At 41.1% G+C, this 26,793-nt stretch overlaps 1 protein-coding gene across 1 annotated transcript in view; it reads right to left on the minus strand.

Annotated features, from left to right (window-relative positions):
- SLC12A7 (solute carrier family 12 member 7) overlaps nt 1–26,793 on the minus strand; it is a 324,493-nt gene that overhangs the window by 50,094 nt on the left and 247,606 nt on the right. The window contains exons 16-20 of the mRNA XM_045005934.1: nt 25,796–25,900; nt 24,290–24,458; nt 6,025–6,220; nt 1,790–1,959; nt 1,462–1,593 (exon numbers count right to left, since the gene is read on the minus strand). Coding sequence (XP_044861869.1) covers nt 1,462–1,593; nt 1,790–1,959; nt 6,025–6,220; nt 24,290–24,458; nt 25,796–25,900 — 772 coding nt within the window. The remainder of the gene's footprint in view (nt 1–1,461; nt 1,594–1,789; nt 1,960–6,024; nt 6,221–24,289; nt 24,459–25,795; nt 25,901–26,793) is intronic.

Genomic DNA, 26,793 nt, shown 5'->3' on the forward strand with positions numbered 1-26,793 from the left:
CAGCAATTCAATATGTCTGGGCACGAAGCCATCAGCCCTTAAGAAACTCTAATACAGAACACTACAGCATGTCTCCTTCCTGACTATGACAATGCAACCCTAATTCGGCCCCCTGTTTGTGTAGTGATCACATACTGTTGTTCTTTGTTTGTTCTCCTGTCTCATTTGTTGCAGAAATTGGAAGGTGTGTAGTCAGTGAGGCAAGGGATTACAGGAAAAGAAATAATGGTCTTATGGTTAAGGCAACTGAATGCTGCCCTGGAGAATTGGTTTCAAATCCTCATCTATGCCAGTGAATTCCTATACTAGGCATGTTATGTAGACCCAACTTTTCACAGGTGTCACTAATTGTGTGTTCCTCTTTTTTTTTTAGCCCAAAATGAAGTATCTGGGGCCTGATTTCCAGAAGCTCTGAACATTCAGCTACAGCTGAAGTCAATTGGAGGTGTGCTTTGATCATATAAAGTGCTATACAATACTAAAATCACTTAAAAATGAGGCCATAATCATCTCAGATTGGGCACCCAAATTTAGTGGACGCTTTTGACAATGTTTGCCTTTATTTCTTTGTGCCTGAATTTATAAATGGGGATAATAGCCCTAGTCTCATGGGGTATTATGAAAATTAATTTATGTTTCTGAAGCACTTCAATACTTATTCTAATCAGTGCCAAAGAAAAGGCTCTGAGGAAATTCATAATTCTGTATTCATAATAGGATTTGAATAGTGTACAGTGAACAAAACAGGGGTCACACATTAAACTCTGTGGATAAAACAAAATTTTGAATAGCTGCTCATTCAGTGAAAGCTTTCCATCTTGTGCACTGAATGAGGTGGGGTCTTATGGAAAAATAGTTTGTGATAATGTAGTTAAAACCTGTATCATAAAGCATACATACAAGGGGGTCAAATTGAGATTGCACAGGCAACATGAATTCTCTCTTTTCTTAGTTTTGAGTATTTTGTAACTAGGAAATGAAATACAAAAATTTATGGTAATGCAATATTAAGGCTGCCCAGTTAAAATCACAGTCAGAAAGTAGGTTTCAGAGTAGCAGCCGTGTTAGTCTGTATCCAAAAAAAGAACAGGAGCACTTATGGCAACTTAGAGACTAACAAATTTATTCAGAAAACACACGTGTTAAGGTACAATATGCAACCTTAACTCAACCATATTGCATACATGCAGTATTTGAATGTGTGTATTAAACTGACTTATTACTGCTTATATTGTAAAAAATACACCATAAAATATATAGGTTGCATTATGTGGTTGAGTTAACATTGCTGTAGGACCATTAAATTTTGCTTTTCTTGCCATTTTAGGCCAAATACTACGATCCCTTACTTAGTTTGCCCTCCAAATGTCATTAGGCAAAGGAAATACCAGGAGTCTGAGGAAGAACCTCTAAGTTTAGTTCAAGATTTTCAGGTAACAGGTAAAATATACAGGAGCTTACCATTTCAACAACCTCTACTTCAGCATTAAGTCGAAGATGATACAAAAACATCTGAAGGTCCTTTTTCATTTGAATACTGTTGTCATCCATTTGGGCAACAGTGAAGATACGCATTTTGCATTTTCTCCACACCTATTTAAGGGGAAAGGCATTTTATATGACAAACATAGAAATAATTTTTGCCCCTTCTGTTCACAATCCTTTAAACAGCTAAGTAAAAGAGTATATAAGAATTTATTTAGTAATTTTATGTAATGCTTAGTGAAAGAAAAGTCATTTCTGTTCATTTTCTAAGACAAGATTTCCCTTTTTGAGTCATATACTGTACCTTGTGCTGTCGAAGCAGGAAAGGAAGCAACATCAGCATGCCACCATCATGAACAATCCACCACACATCTACGTTCCCTTCAGAAAAGCGCTCTTGATTTGTTGGAAACAAATCAATGTTTTTAGCGACCAGTAGAGCTTGTTGTGCCGCTGTTGTTTCTCGGACTGTATCTGAAATCAGAACATTTGAATGAAAATTGGGAGTTGCTGAAGAAGACTATTAGATGGCCAAAATCCACAATGCCACTATTGTGAAAGAGGATAACTTTGGTTAAAAGCTGATCCTGCTTAAGAGAGGAAGCAAAGACAGCAATCTCACACATCCAGATCCACACAAGGTGGATACAAATTAATGATTTTTTCAAAATTGATATTTTAATTTAAATCAAATTTCTTTATTTAATTTAAATACATTTTTCTTTGAAAAATAAACCTATTTGAAGTCTGAAAATATGCCAACCTATATTAATATCTTAACTTAAAATAATGTAAATTAAATTTAAAAAGAGCATTGACATAGTATATGTGTGCTGCTGAAGTTTTAAAGAAAGTCAGACCACAGACCTGGTGGAAGTCTCTGGCTAAGCACCTGGAAACAGAGTTTGTTGAAGTGTTAAATCAGCTTTAACAGTAGTATCCTCTTCCACAGGTGCAGAGAGAATGCTATCTTTCTTTTCAGTTTTTCAGCTAGATCAGTTCAAAGTTGAGAAATTAACTGGAAGTTGAAAAAGCAGGAATACTTGTTTCTCTCTTCTAATCTCTGAATATAAACTAGGTGCAAGAGGATGAGATCATCTAGTTCAAAAATCTTGAAGGACATGATGACCAGAAACAATTAGTTCAGTTCACTAACTAAAGATAATACTTTGTTTAATAAACCAGTTAGTTTTCAATGCAAAGCATGTTCTGACAAACTTACTTTTTCTTCTTTTGTATTCAACACACTTAAGATAGTTTTAGTTAACTAATAAAAACATTTGGAAATCATGTTTTTGTTCATTTTAAATTGAATTCCAATTTCCATTCAGAAGCAGCTTGACACAAATCATGAGTAAAAATTTAATAATCATCTAGTAAATAAGAAATGTGTCATTCACCATTTTCTAAAATAAAAAGATTTAAAACATAAAAGAATGTATGTTAAGCTATATAACTGCTTAAATAAATGTATGTAGCTACAGGCCACATCTACACTACACATTTGTGTTGATGCAAGTTATGTCAGCATTCAGCTGTCAAAATTTGTATATCACTCGTGCATAATTGGCTGCTTGTGTTGGCACTGTGTGTACTCACTAGGAATGCTTGTGCCAATGTATAATGCAGTTCATCACAGGTAGGTATCAGTGTACCATGTGCCACCATCTGCCATAATGCCTTTTAGGACATTTTTGCAATGTGTTGTTGGACAGAAATGACTTGCCCAAAGATCTCTGGGAGCTAGGAGTTAAGTTTCCAGCATGCAACTTTTTCCATCCCATAATGCTATTCATATCCCATAATTTTTGTGCTTTTAAAAAAATTTCCCACAAACTCACTCAGCACTTTTTGGTGTCCATCATCTTTGACAGACACATGGAGTCCCACAGAGGTCTGCACTAGTCTCTCAAACACTGGAAATACAGGACACACAATTCTCCGGTATTTGCAGACCCACAAGAAGTACTGCAAGAATGGGGGATATGATGATTTCTCCAAAAACAGTTTGCTCAGGGACACACAGCAAACAACAATTCAAGATTGTTGATGGAGTTCATGCTGACAGTGGAGTGTCACTTCTGGGCCTGAGAAATGAGCACTGACTGATGGGTTCACATCATAATTTGGGTGTGGAATGACAAACTGCAGATGCGAAAGGCCACATCCTCAGATCTATGTGCTGAGCACACCACAACACTGCAGAACAGGGACACTAAAATTGAGAGCTCCATTGACAGTGGAGAAGCCAGTGGTGATTGCACTCTGGAAGCTTGCAATGCTGGATTGCTACTGGTCAGTGGGAAATCATTTTGGAGTTGGAAAATCTACAGTGATGATTGTTGTCATGTGGGCTATTACCGCGCAGGACTGTGACTCTTAACAATGTGTAGGACAGAGGGAATGAATTTGCAGCAACTGGGGTCCCAAATTGCGGCAGGGTGATAGATGGCACACACATCCTACATTGGCACAGAGTACATCAAAATAAATGTCTATTTTTCTATGGATATGCAAGTTTCGGTGGATCACCAGGGATACTTCACCAATATCACTGTGGACTGGTCAGGGAAGATGTGCTTGCATCTTTAAAAACACAGGACTGGTCAGAAAGCTGCAAGCAGGGACGTTCTTTCCCAACTGGCAGACTACCACCGACAATATGGCAATGACAATAGTGATTCAGGGGACCCAGTCTATCCCTTGTTTCCCTGGCTCATGAAGCTGTAGGCTGGCTACCTGAACAGCACCAAGCAATGATTCAGCTACTATCTCAGCAGGTTCAGAATGACAGTTGAAAGTGCTTTTAATAGACTGAAGGTGTTTACTCAATACAATGGATCTCAGTGACAAAAATATCCCACTGGATAGCTGCCTATTGTGTCCTGCATAATATCTGTGAGGCAAAATGGGGAAAAGCTGCTGCAGGGTGGAGAGCAGAGGTGGAGCAGCTGTCTGTTGATTTTGAACAGTGAGACATGAGGGCTGTTACAAGTGCTTAACAAGGAACTGTGCAATTGAAGAAAGTTTTCAAAGAACACTTCAACAGTCAGCCATTGTTCTGTGTTGCAGTGGTTTCTGGGCCAGGAGTTTTGAGCGCTGTTAGGAATTATGATTGCGGTACATTTATAAATTTGACTAGATGTTTTACTGAAACTATGGATTATGCTGTACAGTTATAAATATTGGACTGTCTGTTTTCTTGAACTAGGAGTTCTGTGGTGCTTTACATTTACAAGTGCTGGGTGCTTTGAGTATTTGTATGCATTCTGCAATATGGGTTGTAAACTAACAAAGATAATTTAATTCTCCAGAAACAGAAATTTATTGAATGTCAAAAACAGTGCAGTTAAACAATGTACAAAAAATAAGAGGCAATGCAGTACAAACTTTAACATAAATTAACAGACTAGGATTTTCAAATTGGAAAGGCAACAAACATTTCTGTCTGCTTCAGTGCATAAGTATAGTCTGTTGTGACTACTCATACACTAACCATGATTCTCACAGGTCAGAGTATGTGAAATTGTGGTTTTCTTTGTTAAAAAATATATTTTGACCAAAAATTTTAGAGTGGAAATTTCAGAACAAAATTAAATTAAACTTTTTATTTTGTTTCTAATTGAAAATTTTCATTAGAATTGTTGATAATTTTTTTTTGAAATTTCATATTTTAATTTTTCCCTCTTTTTTTCCATTTTTGTCTCCTTTTATCATTTGGTGCAATAAAATGAATAATGTTCAAGTCCCCTCCAACACCTATTCCTCTCTTTTTTTTCTTTTTCCTTCTCAAAATTTCTCTAATTTGAAAAGTTTACAGAGCTGCAAAATGAGAAAAGAAGAAAAAGTGAACCCAAAAAATCCTAGACATCATTTATTCAATGGCAAAAAATCAGAAAGAAAGAGAAAAAATGTTTTAAAAAATATATTTTGTAACTTGAATCAAAATGAAACTTACAATTTTTAATTTTAAATCAAAGAGTTGTTTTGCTTAGAAATGCTCCAATAAAGAATATACATTTTATTTACTGAAAAAAAGTCTGTTTGGTTTTTTTTGCCAGCTCTAGAATTTAATAATCAATTCAACTGATAATACACAAGAAAGAACAAAATCCATTTGCTTCACCTTCTTATTCGTATTGGCTCAGCAGGCTAAAAGGAGTAAAGGCTGATAAAAGAATTTGGTAAGAATTTGAATGCACACAAGAAGTAAATTTCTTGAATAAGAAGGGGCCAATTTTATAATTATTTATGTCCAAACTGTCAAAAATAGGAGCCTAAAGTTAGGCTTTGAAGTCAATATTTTGACATCTAAATAAAGTGTGTTGATTTTCAAAAGTGCTGAGCACCCACCAGTTTTCATTGACCTCAATGGGACTAACATCAGCCTACTATTTTGAGTAGATCTTACAGTAGAACTACATATAAATCTCTTACATTTGTTTTTCCAGGTAACAAACTTGCAAAATAACATTTAAAATACATTACCATTATATATTTTCATTAAAATGGCATAAATAAAACTAAGAGAATACATACCAACAAAATTTTTCCATGAGAAAGGATTATCGGTCTGTTTCCATGACTGTGGCCAGGCCATCAGGACTGTATTATGTGTCATCCCTCCCAGACCAGCAGACTGAATCAAATGGGACATTCCATCTCTAAAACTGGGAGATACCACGATTTGGCAAAATCCTTTGGTCTTTTCTACTCCCATTAAGGATTTAATATTCTATTAAAAATAAGAAATTGAAGATTACATGTGGGAATATATTAAAGGAAATAATTATAAATACCATAGTTAATCGCTGCACTAAAGCACCAATAAGATGCTGTACACTGGAATATGACATCAAGGAACATTGTATTACTCTCTCAACCCAATGAATGAACAAGGTGCTATGATAACTGTAAAACCCAAGTTTTAAAATCACTCTGTGCACACAGAAGTCTTTGTTTCTTAAGGGGGAATGGACTATGAGTAACACAGTGTTTGAGTCACTTTGTTCAGTATTCGATAATAAGTAATGCTTGGTGTGGGCTATTGCTGGCCATTGTTTGCATAACCTTGTTGGTTGGTGAAGGCCTGTAGAGAGGTACTGGGTCCATTATAGGTTGAGATAGCCAGCATTTCTGGAAAATGGAGAAGGATGCCAGGAGCTCTTTAAGAAACTGTTGTGAGGCCAATGCTCAAGAAAGCAACTTCTGGTATCGACAATTTACAGGAGTACTGTGGCACCTTAGAGACTAACAAATTTATTTGAGCATAAGCTTTCATGGGCTACAGCCCACTTCATCGGATGCATAGACTGGAATATACAGCAAGAAGATATTTATACATACATGAAAAGGTGGAAGTAGCCATACCAACTGTAAGAGGCCAATCAATTGAGATGAGCTATCATCAGCAGGAGAGAAAAAAAAAACTTTTGAAGTGATAATTGAGATGACCCATAGAAGGTGTGAGGATACTTAACATGGGGAAATAGATTCAATTAGTGTAATCTAGTTTAGCTATTGACCAGTATCCAACCTCCGATTCAGGGTGAAGGTCGAGAAGGCTGTAGCAGTGCAAATCTGAGGGCTTTGAGAGTCCTCTGATTTCCTTACCTCCAAGTCAACTGAGTTGTGGGCATGGAGTAGAAACTGCACTAGTTGTGTTAACTTCTAGCAATGGATAAAGACAATATGTTTGTGCTGATTATTATTGTTAGCAGCTTTTCAGACCACTGCTTTTCTTAAATTGTTTGCACATGATAGCACAAGTGGATGAAGCGTCACTTGAGTTGTTCCATTCTTATCTTAACAAAGGTTAATTTTAATTGTTCTTTTGCCCAGAATATCTTCTCCCAAGCAGTGCCACAGGGTCTATATTGTCATAGCTCTTGTTTAATGTGTATATGAGTTTGCTGGTAGGCTTAATAAGGATGCATGTGCTGTAAAGGCATTCAGCATGTCAATGGCAATCAGCTCTAAGTCTCCAAAACTGACTCAACTGGAGATATGGAATTAATTACCGAGTGTCAAAATGAAATCGAAGCTTGGATTGGGGCTTCTTGATTTATGTCTGGACTAAGTCTCTATTTACTGTCTGAAACTTAATCCAGACAAGATAAGAGATATTGGTGGTGGGCTGGGAAAAGCTGCTGAAAGACTGAGGAATTTATTATGGCATCTCTTATAAATAAAGGGCACACTGCCTCAATAACATAGCTGCATAAATTTGAGTGTGTTATTAGATTCTACTTTGCTCCTTGACGTGGCCAAGAGAGCTTTTTTTCCATCTGTGCCTCATGAGAAGAGGTCCTTGTCATAATTATCCATGTTTTGTCACCTCAATATTAGACTTCAACTATCATGCACTGTACATTAGGCTGTCCCTTAGAACTATAAGAAGTGTAAGCTAATGATTAATTTATTCATCAGTTACATGTTGGAAACACATTAAACAGGCATTCTAAGATCTGGGATCCACATTGGCTTCTAATAAGCTTTTGGGTGGAATTCAAGGAATCAGTTTTGATCAATCAATCCCTAAATAGTTTTGGATTTAGTCACCTGAGAGATCACCTCTTCCCCCATGTCATACTGTCACAACTAAGATCAGCACAGGCACTTCAACAGGAGCCCACTTGATTAAATGACAGAAAGCCTGTTGGCAGGGTGTCCTCCATGAAGTTTCCTTAACTTTGGAATGCACTTCTGATCTTGATCTGGCATTGTCTAATTTGCTAGCTCAGAGGTATGTTGCAAAGCTCACTCTTTTTCTTGTGCTTCGTAAGACGGGATGGGCTGACGGCTGAATGAGTCAAGTGCAGTGGTTCCCAAACTTCTTACTAAGGTGACCTTCCAACCGCATTTTGTCTTTTTTGGGGATCCACTATTACCCATCCCTGCCTCCTGCTCCACCCTTCCCAGCCCAAGCCCCCTGCTCGGCTACCCCAGCCTTCTTGCTATTGCTGTCCTATCCCTGCCCTTTCCCTATTGCAGTCCCAGCTGGCCCTTCTCTTTCCCCATGGCTGGGCTGCGATCATTCCCAGGTGGTTGATTAGAGTTGCCAACCCTCCCAGCGTGACCGGGAGTCTCCCAGACTCAGGCTTTATCTCCTGGAGGCTACTGAAGCCAATCTGGGAGATTTTAAGCTGCTAAAAGTCCAGTGGCACAGTGGGCCTAAGGCAGGCTCCCTGTCTGCCCTGGCTCTGCACCACTCCCAGAAGCAGCGACATGTCCAGCAGAGGATCCTAGGAGGAGGCATGGCCACGGGGTCTCTGTGCGCTGCTCCCACCCTGAGAGCTGACTCCGCAGCTCCCATTGGCAAGGAATGGGGAACTGTAGCCAATGGGAGCTGTGGAGGTAGTGCCTGCAGGCAGGGGCAGTACACAGAGCCACATGGCTGCCCCTGAACCTATGAGACACTACCAGACATGCCACTACTTCCAGGAGTCACCCAAGGTAAGCACCGCCTGGCCGGAGCCTGCACCCCAAGCCCCTTCCCGCACCACAACCCCCTGTCCCAGCCCTGAGCCCCTTCCCACACCCAAACTCCTCCAAGGGTCCACACCCTGAACCTCCTCCCACACCCCAACCCCTTGCCCCAGCCTGGTGAAAGTGAGTGAGGGTGGGGGAAGTGAGTAATGTAAGGATGGGGGCTGGAGTGAGCAGGGGTGGGGCCTTGGAGATGGGGTGGGGCAGGTATGGGGCCTTGGGCAGGGGTAGGGTAAGGGTGTTTGGGTTTGTGTGATTAGACAGTTGGGAACCCTATGGCTGATTGTCCACTTGCTGGCTCTGGCTACTTTCTCCACACTGCTCTTGCTGCCCAGGAGAAGTGAGAGTGCGGTCTGGTCTGTGTGGGAGAAGGGGCTGGAGCCAGTAATTGGACATTCAGCAGCCTATCCTGCCCTACCCATGCCCCAGAAGTGCTTCCTGTGTGCTGCTGCCTGTAGGAAGTGAGAGCATGGGCTTAGACCTTCGTGGCACACAAAATCCATCTAGACCTTCCCACAATGCACCATTTGTACAATAATGGTCTAGTGAATATTTATTTGTATGTGTATTAGTTGTCCTTTACATTCCATCCTGTTGTGTATTTTAATTTATAGGATAGGTACTCAGAGCACAGGATAGATGCCTACAGAGAATACTTTTGTAAAATACCGAGAATCTTTTAGGAATGCAAATTGAGCAAGTCTTCCCTAAAATTGTTATTTTTATATCTGGCTTCAAATTCTGCCAGGTTATGACAAAGCAATGACTTTTTAAAAGAAAACTTTGAGCTGTTTTATTGTAAGTAAATAATCAGACCAATGCTATGTGCTATGCCATACTTAAAGCTTCTGTTTTTCTGAGTTTATTCATCCTGTTTTGGGGAGGGTTATTTTTAGCAATTTTTGAATTTTATATAGATGTCAAAAATCGGGGGTTTAGGGCTATCTCTTTGTATATACTGTAATGAATAATGTATATTATACACAGTATAATATTACAGTATACAGTATATATTAATGTAATGAATAATCTCTTTGTAATAGTCCCTTCTGTGCAAAAGCACAGTCTACACAGACGAATTAATGCCAACACATTAATGTACTTTAATAATCACACTCCCGTATACTACTGCTCTGTAGACAAGCTGTACATCCATAGATATAATTAACCATTTCTGGACCTTTTTCAGTGTTTATTGGACAAGTACAGATTTCATATTTTATCTGTCTATATCAGGGGTATTTTATCAGTATTGGTTAAAATAAAAAAATCAGAAGTGATATCCATACTTAATTTTTGTACAATTCTAGTAGTTTAATATGATCACATTGTGGATAATGACCAGAGTAGTGTTCCTCTCTTCTATCCTGTGCTCTTTACAGAGGTGCTAACCTACCAGGTTGAGAAACACTGTTCTAGATCATATTTTCTTTTAAAGATAAAAAAATAAAATGCATTACATTGAAACAATTCATTAAAACTACAATCTTCATATTGATAAATCAATTCAGTTTCATATAGTTCTTATTAAGATATTTTAAAAGAAATTCATCTGTTGTTCTGGGTGGAAGCCTTCATTTAATAAGATTTATGAACCCCTAGAGTTTCTGAAATATGTCAGTAAACTCAGTAACTGAATTTATTTTTGAATGACATTATTCCATTGTCATTGTATTATAGACCCCCAAGTAATCTCAGTTAGAAAAAAATCCAAAAAATCTTAATCAGCACTTTGTTACAATTAATTTTGAAGATAAGCTCTTTGTACTCCTTCCATGAAAATTCAGCTTCAGCTACCAAATCACAAAACAAAATTATAAAATTAGATTAAGAAAAAATGAGAGGGGACAAAGAATAATGAAACCCATGAGACTACACAGAAAGAAATCCAATTACTGAGATAATTATCACCTCCTTTATCTGAAAATTAGATTTACTCCTTAATACTGAGACACAAATTAATCAGGTCAGTTCATCTAAAAGTGAACAGAAGGAAGTACCTGTATTTAGCTGAAGAATGTGCCAATACCTATTTGAATCTATAAGTAGAATATGTTTTATAAATATTCAGACTGTTGTGCTCATTCAAAATAAATTGCTAAGGCTATGTCTACACTACAGACCTGACAGGCAGCTGTGCCTCTGTAAGGTCTCCTGTGTAGCTGCTCTATCCCAGCGAGAGAGCTCTCCTGCCAGCATAATCAAATCACACCCAAGAAGCAGCATTAGCTACGTCAGTGGGAGATGCTCTCCACACTGGCGTTTTTGTCAGTTAAACTTATGTTGATCAGGGAGGTGGTTTTTTCACACCCCTGACTGACAAAAGTTTTGCCAAAAAAAAGTGCTAGTGTAGACAAAAGCTAAGTTTACAATTGGTTGGAGCTTCAAAAAACTTCCAGTGTTGGGGAGCTCTCAGCTGGCAAGTAAACATTATTGGCTTCTACAGGACCAGCCTGGGCATGCCTGCGATGAAAAGGGGTATGGCCAGAGCACTTCTGAGCCCCATCTAATCTCAATTGACAGTTGGTACCTTTAGCCTTTTACCATTTGCCATTGATTAGTATTGCCCTGGAACCATGGAAGGGGTAGACAGAATTGCTTCAGTGGCTTTGTTTCTGTTTCCACCAGATAGAGTAGTATTGAGCAATTGCTCATCTGCTCCAACAACTCCCCCATGCAGTGTTCCACGGTGTTTTTTTTATTCTGTCATCTCTCTTGTTCAATATGTACATGAGGCCCATATGAATTGTGATGCCTCTAGGACAGGGGTGGGCAAAATTTTTGGCCCAAGGACCACATCGGGGACTAGAAATTTTATGGTGGACTATGAATGCTCACAAAATTGGGTTTGGGGTGTGGGAAGGGGTGCGGGCTCTGGGGTGGGGCTGGGGATGAGAAGTTTGGGGTGCAGGAGGATGCTCTGGGCTGGGATCGAGGGGTTTGGAGAGTGGGAGGGGGATCAGGGCTGGGGCAGGGGGTTGGGGTGTGGGGAAAGGCTTAGAAGGTGCAGGCTTCAAGTGGTGCTTACCTCAAGCGGCTCCCGGAAGCAGTGGCATGTCCCTTCTCCGGCTCCTATGCATAGGCATGGCCAGGCAGCTCTGCACGCTGCCCCATCCACAGGCACCACTCCTCCAGCTCCCATTGGAGTGTGTAGGAGCCAGAGTGGGCCCCTGCCACGGCTTCCAGGAACAGCGTGGTGCAGCCTCGCCCCAGTGCCCCAGCTTGAGCGCCGGATCAGAACCATACCACGTGGTGCGGCCCCAACCCAGCGCCCCCGCTGGAGCACCAGAGCGGGGCCGAACTGTGTGGTGTGGCTTGTGGGCTAGCTTAAAACAGCTCGCAGGCCAGATCCAGCCTGCGGGCCATAGTTTGCTCATCCCTGCTCTAGGATATAAAACACACCCACAGCTCTATGCCTCAAATTCATTGGACCCAGCCATTGAAGTTGAATAATTTAATAATTCTAGCCAAAACTGGGACCAGGATGAGAATTAGCTAACAAACTCAACTTGGATAAAATCGAAATACTGTAGAACCTTAGTTACTAACTGACCAGTCAACCATACACCATTTGGCGCCAGAAGTATGCAATCAGGCAGCAGCAGAAACAAAAAGTAAATAAATACACCTCTACCCCAATATAACGTGACCCAATATAACACGAATTCGGATATAACGCGGTAAAGCGGCGCTCCAGGGGGTATGGTGGCCAGGGCTGCATGCTCCAGTGGATCAAAGCAAGTTCGATATAACGCATTTTCACCTATAATGCGGTAAGAATTTTTGGCTCTCAAGGACAGCGTTATATCAGGGTAGAGGTGTAAACTGAATACAGTACAGTACTGTGTTAAACATAAACTACTAAAAATAAAGGGAAAGTGTTAAAAAAAGATTTGACAAGGTAAGGAAACTGTTTCTGTGCTTGTTTCATTTGAATTAAGATGGCTAAAAGCAGCATTTTTCTTCTGCTTCAAAGCTGTATTAACTCAATGTTCAGTTGTAAACTTTCGAAAGAACAACCACAACATTTTGTTCAGAATTAAGAAGATTTCAGAGTTATGAACAACCTGCATTCCCAAGGTGTTCATAACACTAACATTCTACTATAGGAAAAGGAAGCCAACTGGAAGAACTGGTAGAGATCAATTACAGTATATCAGTTAAAGGACAGAGTACCTGCTGTTTATTCAATTTTATAACCAGGGGATCACATAAAATCCTTGGTTGCTCATGGAAGTCCAGCTGGCATCCACTACCAAGAGTGCTTTTTCTGCTTGTACCTGGCAAGAAGGCTGCAACCTTTTCTTTCATATGCTGACCTCATGTCAATTATTCATGCTTTCATTATTCAGTTAGATTACTGATGTGTTAAAATGGGCCTACAAATAGGACTCTACATGAAGCTACAAATGAAAATCATAAGAAAACTTCAACCAAGTAAGCAGAAGGATCTCACACACAGGGAAGAATTGGAAGGGGAAGTAGAAGTGGGTGGCAACTTGGGCAGCAGTGACCATGAGATGGTCATGGTCAGGATCCTGACACAAGGAAGAAAGGAGAGCAGCAGAATATGGATCCTGGACTTCAGAAAAGCAGACTTTGACTCCCTCAGGGAACTGATGGGCAGGATCCCCTGAGAGGCTAATATGAGGGGGAAAGGATTCCAGGAGATCTGACTGTATTTTGAAGAAGCCTTATTGAGGGAACAGGAACAAACCATCCCAAAGTGCAGAACGAATAGCAAATATGGCAGGCGACCAGCTTGGCTAAACAGATAAATCTTTGGTGAGCTTAAACAAAAAAAATAAGCTTAAAAGAAGTGGAAACTTGGACAGATGACTAGGGAGGAGTATAAAAATATTGCTTGAGCATGCAGAGGTGTAATCAGGAAGGCCAAAGCACAATTGGAGTTGCAGCTAGCAAGGGATGTGAAGGATAACAAGAAGGGTTTCTACAGGTATGTTAGAAACAAGAAGAAGGGGGAAAGTGTCGGACCCTTACTGAATGGTGGAGGCAACCTAGTGACAGATGATGTGGAAAAAGCTAAAGCACTCAGTGCTTTTTATGCCTTGGTCTTCACAGACAAGGAGCTCCCAGATTGCTGCACTGGGCAGCACTGTATCGGGTGAGCAGCCCTCAGTGGTGAAAGAACAGGTTAAGGATTATTTAGGAAAGCTGGACATACACAAGTCCATGGGGCCAGATGCAATGCATCTGAGGGTGCTGAGGGAGTTGGCTGATGTGATTGCAGAATCATTGGCCATTATCTTTCAAAATTCATGGCAATCGGGGGAGGTCCTGGACAACTGAAAAAGGCAAATATAGTGCCCATCTTTAAAAAGGTAAGAAGGAGAATCCAGGGAACTACAGACCAGTCAACCTCACCTCAGTCCCCAGAAAAATCATGGAGCAAGTCCTCAAGGAATCCATTTTGAAGCACTTGGAGGAGAGGAAGGTGATCAGGAATAGTCAACAGGGATTCATTGAGGGCAAGTCATGGCTGACCAACCTGATTGCCTTCTATGATGAGATAACTGGCCCTGTGGATATGGGGAATGCGGTGGATATGATATACCTTGACTTTAGCAAAGGTTTTGATACGATCTCCCACAGTGTTCTTGCCAGCAAGTTAAAGAAGCATGAATTGGATGAATGAACTATAAGGTGGATAGAAAGCTGGCTACATTGAAGGGCTCAGTGGGTAGTGATCAATGGTTTTATGTCTAGTTGGCAGCTGGTATCAAGAGGAGTACCCCAAGGGTCAGTGCTGGGGCTGGTTTTGTTCAACATCTTCATGAATGATCTGGATGATGGGATGGGTTGCACCCTCAGCAAGTTCACAGATGATACTAAGCTGGGGGGAGAAGTAGATATGGTGGAGGGTAGGGATAGGGTCCAGAGTGATTAGACAAATTGGAGGATTGGGCCAAAAGAACCTGATGAGGTTCAACAAGGACAGGTGCAGAGTCCTGCATTTAGGACGGAAGAATCCCATGCACTGCTACAGGGCTGGGGACTGACTGGCTAAGCGGCAGTTCTTCAGAAAAGGAACTGGGGATTACAGTGGATGAGAAGCTGGATATGAGTCAGAAGTGTGCCCTTGGTGCCAAGAAAGCCAACGGCATATCCGGCTGTCTTAGTAGGAGCATTGCCAGCAGATCGAGGGAAGTGATTATTCCCTTCTATTCGGCACTGGTGAGGCCACATCTGGAGTATTGCATCCAGTTTTGGGCCCCCCACTACAGAAAGGATGTGAACAAATTGGAGAGAGTCCAGCCAAGGGCAACAAAAATTATCAGGGGGCTGGGGCACATGACTTATGAGGAGAGGCTGAGGGAACTGGGCTTATTTAGTCTGCAGAAGAGAGGAATGAGGGGGGATTTGATACCTGAAGGGGTTCCAAAGAGGATGGAGCTAGGTGTTCTCAGTGGTGGCAGATGACAGAACAAGGAGCAATGGTCTCAAGATGCAGTGGGGGAGGTCTAGTTTGGATATTAGGAAAAACTATTTCACTAGGAGGGTGGTGAAGCACTGGAATGGGTTACCTAGGGAGGTGATGGAATCTCCATCCTTAAAACTTGACAAAGCCCTGGCTGGGATGATTCAGTTGGGGTTGGTCCTGCTTTGAGAAGTGGGCTGGACTAGATGACCTCCTGAGGTCTCTTCCAACCCTAATCTTCTATGATTCTATGATCTGTAAAAATGTTCTTTTTAGAACACTCCATATCAAACCCTCTTCACAGTGGAATTTTCCCTGTCTCTATAACAACTGGAGGCAGCATAGATCTTTGCTGAGAGTCTGGATTTAGGACCACCTCTCAGCAAGAAAAATCCAAAAAGATAATTTCCCAAGCTGTAAACTACATAAAAGTGAAAAAATGTTATTCAGTTCAAACCATTTGCAGCTGAGCTCTGATATGACATTTTATTTACAGTGTTACTGTAGTCATGTTGGTCTGAGGATAATAGTGAGGCAAGGTGGGTGAGGTAATATCTTTTATTGGACCAAATTCTCTTGGTGAAAGAGACAAGCTTTTGAGCTTACACAGAGCTCTTTGACATTCTGTTCTACCTTGTATTTAGCGGTGACACTCTGAGTACTTTTTCCAGACCTGAAAAACAGCTCTATGTAAGCTTGAAAGCTTGTCTCTTTCACACAGAAGTTGGTCCAATAAAATATAGTACCACACCCACTTTGTCTCTCTAATGAAATAGTATGACATTTTGGATAAATAATTTGAAATGGAAGAATGTGTAACAAGCTAATAACTAGAAAAACTCTGGACATAATGCAGTCCTCCAAGGAAGAGGTAGATGGACATGGAATTTTCTGGAAAATTTGCAGGCGAGACAGAATTTTCCTTTCTCCATCCCCTTCATCATAGGTGATCTTCACAGTGTAGAAAATTGTAAATCATTTTAAAGGAGGGAAGGGTGTTCAATTTAATGACTTAAAAGTGAACAAGGACCTCATGGTTACTGGAACACTATGTTGAATGATACCCATCTACCAAAAACTCCATCTGCATAGGAGAGGATGTTGACTCTATACTGTTTTAAGAACATGTGGATGGAAAACCATGCAGTGATTCTAAGAAATGTATATAATAACAACAACATGCTTACACAGTGGAAGTCTGTAGTGCCAAATGTCCTGACCACACTGTACAGCTTTATTCCAGGTATCTAAGAGCACCACTAGATTATTACTGATCTGGTGCTGCCAGGTTAATTGTGGAGATGGCATGACCACCACCAGTCTGTTGACCAGGCAGTAACCCCTCCTGACTTCAAGTCTGATTTCAGTGCTCAATGTATGTGGACTCTGCAGCTGATGCAGGCAATATGACCAAAAGGGGCCATCCAGCAGTGACCAATGATTACTTCAATCCTCTCGAGGTGAGTTCTCAACAATCCATCCCTGTTACTAATAAAGTCAATCCCTCTTATACCAGTAGTCACTGTTGATAATGCATATGAAATGACTCCAGCCTCCTGATGTCTTGTTTAAGCAATGTCCACATTTCAGATCCCATATAAAAGGATCAGAAGTATGCAGGTTTGAAAAATCCATACTTTTGTACATAGTTTCACCTCCTATCAGTTCCAGACCATAATCAGGTCTTTCATAACTGAGGGTATGTCTACACTACGGGATTATTCCGGTTTTACAGAAATGGGTTTTTAAAAACAGATTGTATAAAGTCGAGTGCACGTGGCCACACTAAGCACATTAATTCGGCGGTGTGTGTCCATGTACCGAGGCTAGCGTCGATTTCTGGAGCGTTGCACTGTGGGTAGCTATCCGGTAGCTATCCCATAGTTCCCGCAGTCTCCCCCGCCCATTGGAATTCTGGGTTGAGATCCCAATGCATGATGGGGCAAAAACAGTGTCGCGGGTGATTCTGGGTAAATGTCGTCACTCAATCCTTCCTCCGTGAAAGCAATGGCAGACAATCATTTCGCGCCCTTTTTCACCTGGATTGCCCTGGCAGATGCCATAGCATGGCGACCATGGAGCCTGTTTTGCCTTTTGTCACTGTCACCGTATGTGTACTGGATACTGCTGACAGAGGCAGTACTGCAGTGCTACACAGCAGCATTCATTTGCCTTTGCAAGGTAACAGAGACGATTACCATCCCTATTGCACCGTCTGCCATTGTAAATTGGCGATGAGATGACGGTTATCAGTCATTTTGCACCGTTTGCATTTGGAAATTGGCGATGACGGTTATCAATCCTTTTGTACCGTCTGCTGCTGTCATGGGTGCTCCTGGCTGGCCTCAGTGAGGTTGGCCGGGGGCGCATGGACAAAAATCGGAATGACTCCCTGGGTCATTCCCTTCTTTATGTTTTGTCTAAAAATAGAGTCAGTCCCGCCTAGAATATGGGGCAAGTGTACTAGAGAACCAGAGAGCACAGCCGCTCCATGTCAGAGCCCCAGAGATCCCGCAGAAATGATGAGATGCATGCCATTCTGGGGGTGCCCCTGCAAAAACCCCACCCGTTGCTTTCCTCCTCCCCCAACCCTCCTGGGCTACCGTGGCAGTGTCCCCCCATTTGTTTGATGAAGTAATAAAGAATGCAGGAATAAGAAACACTGACTTTTAGTGTGATAAAATGAGGGGGAGGCAGCCTCCAGCTGCTATGATAGTCCAAGCAGGACATTAAATGGGGGTGGGGGAAAGAGGAGCGCAGCCTCCTGCTGCTATGATAATCCAGGCAGTACAGAATCTTTTCTTTAGACATGAATGGGGGGGGTGAGGGGGGCGGGAGGGGGCTGATGGAGCTCAGCCCCCAGTTGCTATGATGAGAATGGTTACCAAGTCTTCTGTACCGTCTGCCGGGAATGACCAGGAGTCATTCCCATTTCTACCCAGGCGCCCCCGGCCAACCTCACCGAGGCTAGTCAGGAGCACTCACGGGCTGATGATGATGATAGCTACCAGTCATTTTGCATCATCTGCCACTGGGAAGGGGATGCTGGTGTTCAGCACTGCAGCACCCCGTCTACCAGCAGCATGCAGTAGACATATGGTGACATTGAAAAAAGGTGAGAAATTATTTGTTCCCTTTTCTTTCGGGGGGGGGGGGAAGGGCGTAAATTGACGACATACACCCTGAAACACCCGGGAAAATGTTTTTGACCCTTCAGGCATTGGGAGCTCAGCCAAGAATGCAAATGCTTTTCGGAGACTGCGGGGACTGTGGGATAGCTGGAATCCTCAGTACCCCCTCCCTCCCTCCATGAGCGTCCATTTGATTCTTTGGCTTTCCGTTACGCTTGTCACGCAGCACTGTGCTGAGTCCCTGCTGTAGCCTCTGTCTATCATAGCCTGGAGATTTTTTCAAATGCTTTGTCATTTCGTCTTCTGTAACAGAGCTCTGATAGGACAGATTTGTCTCCCCATACAGCGATCAGATCCAGTATCTCCCGTACAGTCCATGCTGGAGCTCTTTTTGGATTTGGGACTGCATCGCCACCCATGCTGATCAGAGCTCCACACTGGGCAAACAGGAAATGAAATTCAAAAATTCGCAGGGCTTTTCCTGTCTACCTGGCCAGTGCATCCGAGTTCAGATTGCTTTCCAGAGCGGTCACAATGGTGCACTGTGGGATACCGCCTGGAGGCCAATACCGTCGATTTGTGGCCACACTAACCCTAATCCGACATGGCAATACCGATTTCAGCGCTACTCCTCTCGTCGAGGAGGAGTACAGAAATCGGTTTAAAGAGCCCTTTATATCGATATAAAGGGCCTCATTGTGTGGACAGTGCAGGGTTAAATCGGTTTAACGCTGCTAAATTCGGTTTAAACGCGTAGTGTAGACCAGGCCTGAGGCTGCTAAACCAATTCTCCTTAGGATATCTGACTGGCTGCACCTGTTTGATGACAGTTTACTGCCTAGAGAGATAAAGTCATCCACTACTTTTATGGTTTGTCTGGAAGTACAGATGTCTTGTATCACAACTTTTGAGCCGACATTCTGGATTTTTTGTTTCTATCCAAGAAACCATTAGCTCAACGGCAGCTGCCTCATTTTGGAAGCTCTCTAGTGCATCTTTGAGATCATTTGTTTCCTTACCAAGTAGAACTACATGATCCACATAATCCAGGTCAGTAAAAGAAGTTTAACCAACAGTTATGCTGATATTTTTCTGAAATATATACAAGGAGACAATCCACTGTGTGACAAAACAGGACTGGACTGATCAGGACACATACCTACTTCACCTTGGATCTGGTGTGAAACCTTTCAAACCTATGGGTCCTACTCTGCAACTACGCCTGAGACATTCTGTAGATCTTGAAATAGCCTCAGGAGAATGCTGATGCCTTGTAGGGCCTTCTATAAGGAACCTTTATTGACAGAATTGAAGGCTACCTTTAGGTCTATGTATGCTGCTGTGAAAGGCCAGTTAAATTCAAGATGGATCTCAGATAAAAGGAGAGCAAGTATATCCACTGTACATCACCCAGCAGTGAAACACAATGTTTCTGGGGAATGAAGTTTCACAAGGAGAGTCTGGAGCCGGGTGAATAGGACATGTATGAAGCCTCATTCAGGAACAGAGAGCAGAGTTATTGGCCTATAACTACTACACTCCATGCGTAGGCCTTTCCCTTTATAGAGCGGGATAATGATCCATCTCTTCCATCTGCTGGTACCTTTCCCAGTAGCCCTAGGCCTAAAAAAGTTGGTGTAATGCTACAATTATGGGCTCTACAACATGCCTGAGAAATTCAGGTGTTATAGGTCTGGCAGCATGCCCGCTTCACAGTTTCTTTATGACAGAGAGAACCTCTTCCAATGTAGGTGCATCTACTGCTAAACCATCCAGACCTGGACATGAAGTCTCTTTGGGATGGTAAAGTGCCGACTCAGAATATTCTTTCTGTCCCTGCAGTTCTTCTCGGGTTAAGAATGTTATACCACAGAATCATAGGGTTAGAAAGGACTTCAAGGGTCATCTAGTCTAGCCCTCTGCCAACAAGGATTTGTTGTGTCTAAACCATCCAAGACAAATGGCTACCATCAACCTTGTTTACCAGCACAGACCTGCACAAAGCCCAGTTTTGGATCAAAATGGCTGAATAGCTCTGAACGCAGATTGTAATTTATTAGCTCTTATTCCCTCTTCTGCCAAGTTCTCAAAATAAGCTTCACAATCTGCTTTTGCTTTCACTTGTAAATTATCTTGTAAATGTTCACATTCAGTGTCCTCACGGCTCTGTCTGTCCTCAGATTTCTTTTGCAAAATTTGACATGTCTCATTGGATAGCCAAGTATTGCTTGTAGCATTTTGATTGTGGGATGGCATTTACAGCTTCTTGGATGACTGTGCTTATGGCAGTCCAGGCTAATACTGTGTCATCCAGGAGAGTGCCAAGTGCATAGAATTTATTCTTAGGGGTGATCCTGGCAATTACAGACCGGTAAGTCTAACGCCGGTACCGGGCAAATTAGTTGAAACAATAGTAAAGAATAAAATTGTCAGACACATAGAAAAACATAAACTCTTGAGCAATAGTCAACATGGTTTCTGTAAAGGGAAATCGTGTCTTACTAATCTATTAGAGTTCTTTGAAGGGGTCAACAAACATGTGGACAAGGGGGATCCGGTGGACATAGTGTACTTAGATTTCCAGAAAGCCTTTGACAAGGTCCCTCACCAAAGGCTCTTACGTAAATTAAGCTGTCATGGGATAAAAGGAAAGGTCCTTTCATGGATTGAGAACTGGTTAATGGACAGGGAACAAAGGGTAGGAATTAATGGTAAATTCTCAGAATGGAGAGGGGTAACTAGTGGTGTTCCCCAAGGGTCAGTCCTAGGACCAATCCTATTCAATTTATTCATAAATGATCTGGAGAAAGGGGTAAACAGTGAGGTGGCAAAGTTTGCAGATGATACTAAACTACTCAAGATAGTTAAGACCAAAGCAGATTGTGAAGAACTTCAAAAAGATCTCACAAAACTAAGTGATTGGGCAACAAAATGGCAAATGAAATTTAATGTGGATAAATGTAAAGTAATGCACATTGGAAAAAATAACCCCAACTATACATACAACATGATGGGGGCTAATTTAGCTACAACGAGTCAGGAAAAAGATCTTGGAGTTATCGTGGATAGTTCTCTGAAGATGTCCACGCAGTGTGCAGAGGCGGTCAAAAAAGCAAACAGGATGTTAGGAATCATTAAAAAGGGGATAGAGAATAAGACTGAGAATATATTATTGCCCTTATATAAATCCATGGTACGCCCACATCTCGAATACTGTGTACAGATGTGGTCTCCTCACCTCAAAAAAGATATTCTAGCACTAGAAAAGGTTCAGAAAAGAGCAACTAAAATGATTAGGGGTTTAGAGAGGGTCCCATATGAGGAAAGATTAAAGAGGCTAGGACTCTTCAGTTTGGAAAAGAGAAGACTAAGGGGGGACATGATAGAGGTATATAAAATCATGAGTGATGTTGAGAAAGTGGATAAGGAAAAGTTATTTACTTATTCCCATAATACAAGAACTAGGGGTCACCAAATGAAATTAATAGGCAGCAGGTTTAAAACAAATAAAAGGAAGTTCTTCTTCACGCAGCGCACAGTCAACTTGTGGAACTCCTTACCTGAGGAGGTTGTGAAGGCTAGGACTATAACAATGTTTAAAAGGGGACTGGATAAATTCATGGTGGCTAAGTCCATTAATGGCTATTAGCCAGGATGGGTAAGAATGGTGTCCCTAGCCTCTGTTCGTCAGAGGATGGAGATGGATGGCAGGAGAGAGATCACTTGATCATTGCCTGTTAGGTTCACTCCCTCAGGGGCACCTGGCATTGGCCACTGTCGGTAGACAGATACTGGGCTAGATGGACCTTTGGTCTGACCCGGTACGGCCTTTCTTATGTTATGTTCTTATGTTATGTTCTTCATTGTGACAGAGTACTTGTTAGCAAGCGCTGAGTTTTCACAGATGCATTGTGCCTTATGTATCATAATAGGCATGCTCTTATGTTGAAATCAGGGAGTAATTGCCATTTTAGCAACAAGGAGATGATGGTCAGTATTTACCAGGGCTTCTGCACCTCTGTATGCCCTTAATATACTATGATTCCAGACCAAGATATGGTCCAGCTTCTTCCTCATCCAGCCATTGTTGAACAGCCAGGATCCCAAAGTGCCTGAACCAACTGCTGGTGATGATAATATTGTGAGAAGAGCAAAAGGAGAGTAATCTTCTAAAGTTATCATTTATAGTTCCAGAGCAAAATGGCCCAAGAATAATTTTGAAGACATTTCTGGGGCAACTTGGTGAGACGTTCATATCTCTGAGTATAATAAGTTTGTCATCTGACAGAATGGATTGTGTCACTGCTGCTAGTTACTGATAGAACTCATCTTTATTAACATCTGTAGTTTCCTCAGTGGGAGTGTAAGCTACAATGATGGACAGCTGCCCATGGTGGTGCCTCAACCTGGCATATAGCAGTCAATCAGAAATAGGGTGCTACACTGTATAATATCTCGTGGTGAAAAGTGGGAGGGCCATGGCCCCCGGCCCTCCCTGTTTCGGTGCCCCTGCTTGATGACTCTGTTCACAGCCAACTTATATCCTTCTACTTCCTTAGGTTTCACAACCAGAATGACAATATCACTTCCTATTACCTGAGGAAGATTATAATGACCTAAGGAATGTAGACCCGGTCACTTCAAAGATCTACCAGATTCATCAGATTTCTTCATTTTGTAAAATAGCATTTTTAAAACTGTTATATAAAGAGTTTGATATCCACTGTATGTTTTAACCAAGTAAAATATTAGGATTGTTCCATGGCCAAATACAATGCATACATATTTTTCCTAGAGTAATATTTGAATGGCATAGTAAAAGGTAATCTGACTTACAACTCTCCTACAGTGGTTGATGCTAAACAGTGTGATATCAGCTCATCACGATACTTCATGTAGGAATAGGAAAGTAGTCATTGTAATAAGGTCAGTATCACACTAAGATACAGGGGCTTGTCTGCACAGTAAGTTAGTGTTCACCAGCTGGGGTGTACAGTCTAGCATGCACCAGCATGTCTCTCGCTAACGGCTGCATAGACCTGCAGATGCATACTAGAAGTTCCCTTCTGTGCACTCGTGTAGAACTATATAAAACAGGACAACATCAGTGTGCACTAGGCAACTTTTGGTGTGCACCAGTAGTGTTGTCACAGCCAGTTAGTGAGACACATGTTGATGCGCACTAGAATTTACATCCTACCTGGTGCACACCAATGCACAGAGTAGACAAGCTCATGAAAGCATCTTCAAAATCTTTTAAATTGCTTTTTTAATTAAATATTAGCATGGAATTCTCTAGGCATTCCCTATGCTAAAGCAGAGGTAGTACTGCAATAACATTATCCAGTTTTCAAACGTGACCACTGTAAATATATATAGTGGTTGACCCTAAAAAGTGTATATGAACCGCTATGTGAATGTGTTTTACTACTCCATATGGGACAACACTGAGCCCTCCTGATCCTACTTTGGATTTATACTAAGAAAACTAGCAGAATAATATCTAGATATAATAATATCCTTCTAAATTTTATAAATCATTTTCATAATTTGATTCCAATCACTAAGCTCATTTTAGTATATAAAAGTATTAAATATTTTGAGTCAAAACTTAACTTTGCTTAAATGCTTTACAGTAGCCCATATTGATGCAAAATGTTAATTCTTCAGAAAATCCTGGCACCATTTCATTGAAACTTGAATCTAAACAGAACCTGTAAGTATTTGCAAGTTGTTTTTTGCATACCTCTTCAGCTTTTTGAGCTTCTATGTATTTGTCCAAGTAGATTCCCTGTAGTACAGAGCCCACAATAGTCAATCCTTTACCAGCCTTCAACTGAGAGGTGAAAGAAAGCAATCTAGGGTGTTTAACCACCTGTTCCGAGTCCAAATTCAACAAAACCAAGACTTGAGGTCTGCAGTATTTAAAAAAAGAGTGTCAGAAAGACAACTGGAAAATTAAAATTATAACAGAATCATGAATAACCAGATGATCTAGTGTTCAACTGCAAACAAGATAAACTATCAAGCAAAGCAGCCCAGACAAATTTTGGTCATCATACTTTGTCAGAGAACTGATCATGTAGAATATCTACAGAGATATATAGCACTCTCTGCTGACCTTCTGTTGTAGCTTTACTCTGAAAAATGGTAGATTGTTAATTATTCAGCAATCTTCTTGTTTCAGAGTGAAATCTGCTTACTTAATTGACAAAATTATTTTTCTGATGTTTGTCAGTGCTACAAATCCAAAATAGCTATGAAAGAGTATAGGGTTCTACTTCCTTCTTCAATATCAGCATAATTGTTAATTAAATTCTAATGGCAAGATCAAATTCTACCTTCAATTACACCAGTACAACATCAGAACATATCAGGAAGTTCCCAGGAATATTGCACTCAGAAGGTTAATATTCTAACATTAAAAACTGTCCAATTAATGTGAAATAATCAGGGCTTTTATCCCACTTGTCATTTCCAAAGTCTAATTATCAAGAAGTTCCATATAATAAAAATAATAAAACGTGGATTTTAGAAATGGCCATTAACATTAAGAAAAATAAAACCTGATGTTAAATAAGTGTAGAGGAGCCACTTATAATCAACTTGGATTTAGTTTAAACTTTATTAAGTAAAATAAACTAATAAATTACTATAAATAACTGTGTGACAGAGTACAGGAGGCTAACAAGTACCCAGCCCTGTTATCACTTAAACACCAATTAGTTCCCCTGGAGAAGACTGATTGGGGAATCTGCAGCTAATAGGCTGACCAGTCTAGGGGGGTGGGGAGGCTGATAAACCACTTAGCTGTCAGATGAGGCTATAAAAGAAGTCACAGGAAGGAAGTGAGAGAGAAAGAATTCGGTTAGTTGAGCACAGTATGCTCCGAGATCCCAAGGGAGAGATATTTCTGTTCCTCTCTGGGTCTGAGGGAAAGGCAAGAAACTACTCTACGGATTTGGCTGCACAAGATTGTATTGGGGTTGGTGGCAGGAATATAAATAAAATAATGTGAAGGTGCCACTCACTGGAGTCATACATTTCTAGGCATAAGAGGGCGGGAACAGAGCATGGCCTGTTTCACACTGCAACTTTGGCTATTAGTTTAGTTGTTTTATAAACATAATATCTCTCTATGAATCCTACTCTAGTTTTAAGATTACTGAAATCTATAGTGTTTCATTATCAGCAATATTCCTACTTCTAAAATTATTTATATTTAAAGTAGGGGGACTTCATGGATTCTTACCTCCAGTTTTTCGTGTGAGGAGGACCATGTTCAACCCGAAGTAAAGCATAGCGAGCTGCATTCAAAGATAACCCCCTGATTCCGTCACCCCACTCTTTTTCGGCTCTTCGAGGTTTGGGAAAAGAGATTGCATTAACAGAGTACATTTTCTAATGCAATATAAAACAGTATCTTTATAATGAAATGACTTGTTTAGCTGACAGAACACATCCTAAAAAGACATCCTACAGTGTAACACTCCTCAGTAAATCACAATTCACCTCATAACATTGGTCCTGTTACTCCCATAACCTAAGGATTTAACAAACTAAATCCAATAATATTTTAGATGGGAAAATTAAATTAAAATGTTAGCTGTTTAAGCACTGGCAAAAGACTAAAAAAAAATCATTCCTCTCACTACAGAATGGGAAATGGAGCCTTTGCTCCCACATATAAATAATGAAGAGGATAGGTCACTGATAATACATCTACACATCACTTGGCAGCAAGCCTCCCACTCTGGATTGACAGAGTCGTGCTTGCACTACCACACTAAAAATAGTTGTGTAAATGCTGCAGTTTGGGCTAGAGCTCAGGGTCTAAAACCTAGAGAAGGGGGAGGGGCTTCAGATCCCAAGCTCCAGCCCAAGATGCAACTTCAAAGCACTGCCTGCAGAGATATTTTTAGTGTGGTAGCGTGAGCCCCATGAGCCTGAGTCTGTTGACCCAAGCTGGGAGGCTCAATTCCATGCACTATGTCAACATACCCTGATACAGAGCAATCTGGATCACTTCATAGGCTGGGCCCAAGTAAACAATATGTTTTTTAATATGGCTAAATGTAATACGTCTAGGAACAAAGAATGTAGGCCATAGTTACGTGATGGGGGACCCTATTCTGGGAAGCAGTGACTCAGAAAAAAATTGCATGAACTCCCTGTGGCCAAAAGGGCTAATGTAAACCTTGGATGCATGAACAAGGGAATCTCAAGTAGAGATAGAGAGGTTATTTTACC

This window comes from Mauremys mutica, chromosome 2 (genome assembly GCF_020497125.1).
Source record: "Mauremys mutica isolate MM-2020 ecotype Southern chromosome 2, ASM2049712v1, whole genome shotgun sequence".
In the NCBI taxonomy this organism is placed as follows: Eukaryota; Metazoa; Chordata; order Testudines; family Geoemydidae; genus Mauremys; species Mauremys mutica.